This window comes from Sesamum indicum, linkage group LG14 (assembly GCF_000512975.1).
Source record: "Sesamum indicum cultivar Zhongzhi No. 13 linkage group LG14, S_indicum_v1.0, whole genome shotgun sequence".
NCBI classification, from domain to species: Eukaryota; Viridiplantae; Streptophyta; class Magnoliopsida; order Lamiales; family Pedaliaceae; genus Sesamum; species Sesamum indicum.
Genome location: NC_026158.1, coordinates 2,995,637 through 3,005,306, shown reverse-complemented (window position 1 = coordinate 3,005,306; position 9,670 = coordinate 2,995,637). Strand labels below are relative to the sequence as shown.

Below are 9,670 nucleotides of genomic sequence, written 5' to 3'. Positions count from 1 at the left end.
TTCTGACAAGCTCTTGAAGTTCCAATTTCCGCACCTCAGCCTTCTCTTCAATCAACGGCCTTTTCAGTCCAAGATAAATCAATCCAATTGCTATTAGCACAGCTCCTAACAAGAAGAGAGCGCAGGAGAATAGGGCAAATGCATAAGGGGACCTATCAGATCCTGGGATCCCATCCACATTTATGCCCCAGAGCCCAGTGATAATGGAAAGAACAAGGCCACAACCTCCAAATACTCCCAGGTTGTGTTGAACTCTCAGGCTTTGATCCTGAAACATCGGATTGTAGTTAAGTGTCTTTAGACTTTTTGGGGATGAGCACAGCAATTAAGAGATTTATGGGAATGGAAAACTGCAATGAAATGCAAGGATTATAAGTCATGATGTTCCCTCCCTCCAACCCAAAAAGAAAGAAAAATAAACACATAGAAACACATACATAAACAGAAAGAAAATAATATACTTCTCATATCATGGAGAGCCAAGACAACAATTTGTATGTAATTAATTCTCTAATATATGCTCCTGCCACTACAAGGATTGCAGATCCACTCTTTTACCCAAATTTGAATCGTAAAAGAAGTAAAAGAAGTGAAGTGATGTAATTTTGTTGAGGAAATTTATAGCAAGTGTGAACATGTAGGGGGGAAATGTAAAATAAAAGGTTGGATCTGCCACATCAGCTAACAACAGCCAATTGAAATTTTGATTGTGTTTTCTTCTCAAATATTGTAAGTTGTAACTTTCAGCCTTCCGAAATTTAAGCCACCAACAGGAAATTGTAACTTAATGCAGAATATCCTTATATTTCTTGCCTCAAACTGCACCGATTACAAGAGCATGCACAAAGTGTTAAGAAATCCTAGAACTTGTGTAATGGAGAGACACCAGAAGCCTATTACTATGTAGAACCCAACCTTGACATGATACGAAATTCATGCTCCCAAAGATTGTCTATTGTTCTGAAAAGTTGCTACATTCTCAAGTAACCATGGCACCTGAGCCATCAGTGGTACACAAACAAATCTTTAGCACAACCTGGATCTCGTTCGCTTAAACATGTCTACAGTTAAAACCACAAACTGTACCAACAACCACATGCATGCTCTAGTCTTCACTATAAATATCCACCAAGACCTCAAAATAAGGAAATACTGAAAGCACAACCAAAGTTCTCTACCAGGATTAAGTATATCGACCAGGAACCAGAACCTGAATAGATTTACAATATTTAACATACACCAGAAGCATATAGCATCGCTTGGAGAAATTCCCAAACATCAATCACTAAATCTACATTTCAAGTTAATGTGGAACCTAGGGACGATAGAAGTCCAATAGGAAAGTAGAAAAAAAAACAGTCATTGGTGTTGGGCCTATCCTTGTCCCGGCCCTCCATCAAGTCAGCATGTGAAGGTGACACTCCTGTGAAAACTTTATGATATTTAAACACTTGAGACATAGACATTTAACATGCATAAGAAAGTAGTATCAAATTCTCAATTACTACAGTTAACTACACACTTTATTCATTAATTTTCCGCCTGATTCTCTATATCAATCCTATTTATCACAGAGTTTTCAACTACATATGTCTTGCTTTTCTCATTTCTTCAGGACTTCCATCTATGATTTGCCTAAACTTCTGTAGCCACAAATTGATTTGGCATTACAAAATTTCTTAAAATGCCATCACTTTATATTCTCAAAGCAAACGACTTACTCCATTTTTTTCAGGCAAAGCATCCTGATATTACTTAACTTTAGGTTTAATATCAAATCACTGTGGAAATTTTTGCCTGAAAAAGGTCATGTGCACGGTGCATCATGCTTTTTGGGGCAAAATGATCAAAGTAGAATATGAAAGTTCCATTTAAGTCTCCGAATTAACAGGGTCAAAATTAAGATATATTAGAGCTTGATTCAAATATCCAATTTAAGGAAAAATGTAAAGTGGTATTTATTTTTCTTCTAAAATTTAACTTAAGTACTATGTCGTAACTAATTTGAAAAATGGAAGTAAACTTATTATTCGACTTTAGATATAATTATTTAATTCCACATTTTGTATGAAATACCATAATTTGGACTGGAAATTAATCTTCTCGAAAATGAAAAGAAAGATTCATTTTGTAAATTAACATGCTCTTTTTAAGTTTATAAAGTTTTATGATTCAATAAAGTAATTTAATAAAAATATATATATATATATAAAAAAGTAAAACAAAATCTTCAAAATTACTAAATACTAACTGAGTAATTTGCACTTTGGGTGAGTAATTCTTTTAGAGGCATGTAAACTAAGGATCCTTAAGTGAAATTTTATATCTGAAGGACTATTGAACATATTTCTCAGTCTTGAAAGCAGATTCAATCAACTTATCCAATAAACTTAGTCGTTAAATTTTATTCTTACGCCGCTAAGACTTTCTGGCTTTTGCATTATATTACCCTAGAGCTTTTACAGAGAAATTAATAGATCATTTCTTCTTCTTGGGGGGTATAAGACTAAAATTGATAGATTATATTAATGATGACATTATTTTTTTTTTATAAGTTTATCATTAAGTGACTTTATTACAATAAAAAAAAATTCTCAATATTATGGGCTCAAACATAACATGTTAAACAACTTTTAAAATAAATCTTGCTTTTTTCATTTGAGAATTGAGAATAAAAAAATTTAGTAATGTGGTATTGTTGTGAAAGTAGAACTAAATGATCATCAAAGAGGAAAAATTACTTTAATTTTTATTAATGACTCCATGTTACATAGATTAAATTAAAGGTAAAAATGATTTTACTATAAAGTTTCAGTAAATTATATGTTTGACCCATATGCACGTATACAATACATTTAAACATTTACCCTCTTTTAGTTTTTGAGTAAAATGAATCACGTGAAAAATTAGGAGTCCGGTGCAGTATGCACAAGCATATGACTGTTTTCTGGGAAACATCACCTAGAAAGTGCTAAAAAGCATGGAAGTGGAACCATATTAAACTTGAGGGACCATAAAGTCATGATTTTAACTTTAGGTATGAAGAGATATTTGAATATAGACTTATTGACTATTAATGTGATTTGATGTTTCTTTTATTAACATGATCTCCTCAAACTCTCAACCTGCCACTAAAATATGTCTTATTAGGAATGAACTTTTTACAACTCTAAGACCAAGTACTCTACCAGGTATCAAGTGTAAGAGAATATAAACCTTCCAAGGAACACATAAGGTTCAATGTATTCATACATCTAGGAGGAATTTACTGGCCTCAAGCTTGCAAGAGCAGAGGAAGAACTTTGGAATAATAGATCCACTGTCTGCTGTAAAATTCTTTATGACATAGCTATAAGCATTCACAACTCACTTGCCCGACCCTCACTCATCTGAAACTACTTTCCACCTAATCATAAGATAGTCCCGACATATTTGGAATCCGCCACAACTCATTAGTTATCAATTTCTCAACAATTTCAATGGAAGCTGTCATTTTGAGCAGGTAATTAAGTGGGAAATAGATCTTCAGATTTCTAGTACTTATCTCCAAAAATGGTTAACCCAAGCATGCCATATAGGTTCAAAAATGATATTTTATCCACTATGTCCTCAGTATATTCGTTTTCCACTATTTTCCTTGAATAGATCAGTTGAATCAATGTCAAACAATATGAGGAACACATGTTCATTAACATCAGAACAAGTCAGTAAGCAAGCTGATCAGACCACATTCTAAACCAGAAGATATTTCCGTTTTGTGTGATGGCTCAAATAGTGAATTTTCACTTGAACTGAAAGATCATTTTCAAATCTACAGAAATTTCAGTATTTTAGAATTTACTTGACATGGTAACCAGAAGTGAAGGAATCTCATTTTTAAGAAGTTACTGGTCATTCTTTTTAACCTTCGCCACCAAAAACAAACAAACACATAAGTATCTAATTGTACCATATCAATCATTATCTCTTAAGAAATCTATAGGTTGATATTGAGCATAAAGAAGCTTGTGGAACCTGCAACCATGCACGAACAGTACTCTGCATGACATCCTGTATTGTAAACAAGCGACCACGAACTGCTTCTTGCTCTTGAATCATTGTCCTTGTGCTCTTTTTTATTCCTTCCAGCAAAATCCTTGCTGCATTCCCCCGTACATGTTGGAGGAGTTCAAACACAATCTCCTCCCTCGCATGTAGAGACCACTTCACTCTAATCACCTGTAAGAACAAGAAAACATTTCATCAAGGAATAATTACAAGAAAACTCCTTACTATATTACCACCCTGAGCAGAAGAACATTCCATTGAGGAATATTGAATAATACATCAAAACCCCCTTAATTACAGAATAAATGCATATTCCATGTACATTGATGTATATACTTTGTGCAGAAAAGAGAGAACAAAGATTAATAGAGGCAAAATTATGTATTTGCGATTTATTTATAGAGGGTTCTATACATGCTGAAGATATTTCTATTATGGAAAAAATACAATTTACTTCTATGATATGAGAAATGAGCAAAAAAACCCTCTGTTAAAAATAAAATAGTAAATTACCCCCTGCGTTTTGGAAAATGAAGCAAATTACACCCCTATCAATGGTTTAGATAGGGGGGGTAATTTGCATCATTTTTTGAAACATAAAGGAGTAATTTGCTAATTCTTTTTTCACTATTTGCTCATTTTACTCATCACAGGGGGCTAAATTGCATTTAACCCATTCTATTATTATTACTAGCATCATGCTGTGTAGTTAATCGCACGCCATGGCGCGCGTGAGAGGCGCAGCCCTCGCGCCATTCACGGCCTATGGCGCGCGCCTGGGCGCCATTCAGGTGTTGCCCAGGCGCGGCTTTGTGAAAAAGGGCCTGGGCCCATCCAATAAAAGAAAAACCTTATAATTAAGGAAATTCCAGCATAAATAAATAATCTGCTCTGCGTGCATGAGTAACTTGCTCATTCTTGCCTCTTCTTTCTTTCGTTCTTCCTCTGCGGCTGCCTCTTCTTCTTCAGTTTATCTTTCTCCTTTTTTGATAAACTAATTGGGATTCGTTTGAATCTTTAGGACTTTTGCTATCCTTCAATGGTTCAACATTGGTCATTCTAATTATATGAAATTTTGTTATGTTGAATTTGTTGTTTTATATGTTTTATTTAACTCCTTATACATTAATCTAGTCAAAATAATACTAATTATATAAACATATAGATTATTTCTTATATTTGCGCCATCCTTCGAAAAAAGGCGCGCGCCATGCGCCATGGCTTCAGGAACCCTTGGCGCCATTGTGCGCCATGCGGCACTGACTATTTGGCATCATGGACACACTCATTGCGGGTGCTAAAATTTTTCAAATATAAAATTATAAATAACTACTAATGTTTTTAGAGAGATTAGGTGAGACAAGAACAACTCTCTTGCACAATAATATCTAGACAACAGTAAATGAAAAAGGGAAAAATGCAAGCAACCCCCTTGTGATATCGCAAATGAGCAAATTACCCCCTTGTGAAAAAATAAATAGCGATTTACCTCCCTATATTTTTAAAATACAACAATTTACCCCCTATGATTTTTAAAATGAAGCAATCTACCTCCCAATATAAGGAGGTAAATTGCTTCATTTTAAAAAGTATAGGGAGGTAAATTGCTATATTTTTTTCATAGGGGGGTAATGTGCTCATTTTTAATATCACAGGGGGATAAATTGCTATTCACCCAAATGAAAAGTGTTATTATGTGATTTTCAGAGAATCTAATTTATTCATTAATTATTTTCAGAAGCAATCAACGACAAAAGGTTCAGTTTCATCACATACCAAATTGGCTTTTCATGACGATCATGGGAGCATACCTCTGTTGAAAGTCTTCTAATCTCCTGGTTCAGAATTATGCTAAACATATGCATGTCCTCATGAGTTCTCCTGTTGAAAATAATGAAACTTTTTATTGCTAGTAAGCAAAATGGACTAAAATTAAATCGTTCGAAGTAATAAAAATTCTTATCACAACCTAAACCAATGAAAATACCTATTCATGAACTTCAACTCAACTTCATCTGCTGCCCCAAAAATGTATTTGCGAAATAATCTAGAAAGATAAACACATTGAAATCATTGTGAATGTGAACTTCAAAAATAGAAGAATTTGATGAGTTATAGTCTAGCAATATAGAAGCATACATAATATCCAGGTATTACATTCTGGTGTACAGCAGCCAATGCCGTTAATAAATTGCCTATAATTTGTCGAATTATTGAGAAGGTAAGGAGAAGGAAATTCGAGATGTGGAAGCATTCTGCTGAAGGAATAAAGAAGTATAAATGATTCTAAGACCATTTGCTATATTAACACCTTAGCTGATGAGTTTAGCACAGCATAAGCATGTATCTAACCTCATGCATTGAAATATCAGGTGTGCAAAACAGTTACAGTTTACGTAAATGAAAGGAAAGAGATAACTCTTGACCTATCATCCCAACGGGCAAGGCGACAAGCAAGGAGGGCTATCACCTCATGACTTGATCGTGGTATATTACTACCTCCAGCCGCAAGCAATTCCTGATCCAATTTAATCATGAGATCCCAGTACTGATGCAAGGAATATTTAGCTTGAATGTTTTGAGATAAGAACGGTGGAGGCCTGTTGCCTACATTCTTTGGTGAAACATGAACAAACCTGAACTTCTGAAACACCCAAAATGTTAGTGTGTGATGAAGATCCTTTAACATGCAACGCAGTCAACAAAAAGTTCTGTGCTTGCCAAGATCGTATAACGACTGGGATGTCATCTTCTTCCGCAACAGGATCACCAACTGATTGGCCTAACAGCTCGAACAGTAGTCCACCAGCAACTCTAACAGGAACCTGTTCATAAAGGCAAGTCTTGCATACAACTGGGTGTTCATCGAATAAGGAAATAAGATTTCCCCTTCTGCTTTTTTAGTTCTTTTTTTCAAGAAAACCTCCCAGTTCAGAAGGCATGGAATTCTTTCCAAGTGTTATAACCAAGATATTAATTGAGGCTTATGACTCGACCTCACTAGAGATGCAAGGTACACCCATAAATGTAAGTTTTTTACTGGTCATAATTCAACAAGTGTTTCAACGTACTTTATCAATCAATTATGAGACTCAAATGTCTTTACAACAACCGAGGTTGTCATAATACAACCTAGGATTGATTTTTCATGAAGACATATTAGAGTATATTTACCAAGTCTATGGAAACTCCTTTACAAATTCGTTTGGAGAACCTAAGTACTTCATACCTTCGTATATTACAACATTAGATCCCCTAAGAAGCTAAATAACCTGTAGCTGCTTTGCCAACATTTGCCTCCCTCGTCTTGCCCTGCCCCATGAAACACCACACACACAAACCAAACGAAAAACAAAAAAGGAGAAAGAAACACATGATACAAAATCCGATGAATAAAATCAAAAAAGGAAAAGGGAAGTCAAAGCTTTTATTTTTTTCCAAAAACTCCAAATCAGTTAACTGTACATGAATGTAGCAAAAACATTGCCAGTTATCTAGTGATATAGGAAACTATTCCATCACTGTGTAAGTTGGTATTAGTTAGAGAACACAGTGAAATTCTGTACAATAACATTACCTCATACAGGAGGTGTTTCATACGTTCACTTATCAGCTTACTCTCATCTCGCAAGGCAATGCTGATTGCAGGATGTAACCATTGAGCATTACTCAACCATGAATTGACAAAAGGGTGACTTGCATTTACATGGCACCACCAAGTGGGCCCCACAGGACGTTCCCAGTAGGGAGCTGCAACATCTGCAACAGTTATGTCATCTTCATCAGCTATTTCAATGGGTTGAGAGGCCCAATCAGCGTCAACTTGCACCGTCAGAATGAGTTCAGAAATCCTTTCCCAGCCTATTGGCATCCAATAATTTCTTTCTCGGGGATGATAACAGCCCAAATGGTGCTCTTGACATTGAGATTGACCGTCTGCAGTATCAATGTGAATATCTTCTAAATCTGTTTGAAGGGATGATCCAGAATTGTTGTACTTACATAAATGTTGGGTCAAGAGATTAGTCGATTGAGATTTTAATACCGGCTTCTGTGACTTGTCAGCTTTTAAGCCAGAACCTGAAGAAAGTAGCTTCCTATTGCCTCTTATGAACTCAAAAGCACATATTAGCCCATTTGTCCATAACTCACTACCCAACATGACATCCCTAGAAAATTGATGTTTTTGATTTTCTTGTTTCTTCGTAACACTGCTCATTGTTGCAGGATTATCCTTGCTCTCAAAAGTCATATATCCTTTCTTTCAGATTGAAGCAAGAAAATGTACTCAGAAACCTCAAAATAACGAATATACAAGCTTCAACATCTGGCGAACAAATAAAGAAAGTAAGATAAAAATGTCTTAGTTCATTAAGACAAGTGCAGAAAAATTGATGATCTCAAAGCAGATCACAGTTTAGAGTCCAGTACAGTTTTTCCACCTGATGTGGGCTAACTTTAGTGGTTACTTAGTGTAAGTGATGATGTAATTTTGCCATACTAAATACCTCCCGCTATCAATGGCAAACACCTAAGATAAAATATACTTGGCACTTGAGATATGACTTATTGATAGATCAGAGATATATTTAAATTTTCCATTTCCCTCATTTCCAGGAAAACTAGAATAGATCACAAGTATAGTCATAACCAGCAAATAGTATCAATATTTTCATGCTAAATCCCAATATATAAATTGCCTGAAAAAAGTACTGATTGAAGCCTTATCATGGGATTGTAAGGTGTAAAGATTATTTCCAAACAGTTCTAGACTACTTGAATAATACAAAATTGGAGATAACATCAATTGTCAACCAATATCTATTAATATGACACCACGATGACCAATCATCAAAGCATAAATTTCTATCTGAATTCATGATTATACATAACAGGACCAAATGGTACAGGGCATAAGCATAACCAGCATCATTGCATTGTTAATTTTCAGATACATGCATCTATGTAAAGCGACTCACATCATGTCATCCAATTGGGAACTTACCCAGTTTCATTAGAAGGTAATACATATGGGTGGATAGATGGTATCGGCCGAAACTTTGAACCAAGATTGAATTATGAACCATTAGATTAAACACTGTCAGCATTTCACTTTACAACATCATCACATATATTTTCCCTTTAAAACATCATCATATCCCCAATCAATGCACCACAACCCCAAATGTGTAACATGAAATTTACCCTATAAAGCAGCAGACTAACAGAAACTGCAATCAAGCCAAGCAATTTGGGCTGCGTCCAGGTAATCAGAAATAAATCCATAACACATCAAAGATACATAAATCAAGCATCAGAATATTCTACAGATGAAATATAATGAACAAACCAGAAAATTAAGAAAGCTAAACTCTCAAACACTTTGTTCTTGTTGGATGACAGCATTCTTGATTTCTTGCTTCTTTTTCCTTTTCCCCGCGCGGTGCTGCTGGTGGAACTCACCAGAATCAATTGCTTGATGAATTCTTCCAGAAAGTAGCGACTTCAAATGGGTATTTGATGTTAGTGCGGTAGATGGTCGTTTGTGCTAGTGTGCTAGCGTGTGTGTGTTGGGGAGTGGTAAGTTACGATTTGTGATATGGTGAGGCGAGTTTTGCTGGAA

General features: G+C 35.2%; 1 protein-coding gene across 1 annotated transcript; it reads right to left on the bottom strand.

Moving 5' to 3' along the window:
• LOC105176851 lies at positions 141-9,659 on the bottom strand (the record flags this gene model as incomplete). Its single annotated transcript, XM_011099784.2, is given in 8 exon segments — positions 141-268; positions 4,015-4,218; positions 5,859-5,928; positions 6,035-6,094; positions 6,474-6,565; positions 6,684-6,872; positions 7,625-8,374; positions 9,398-9,659. Coding segments are annotated over 7 exon segments (1,418 nt in total), but the record flags the coding sequence as incomplete, so codon positions are not given.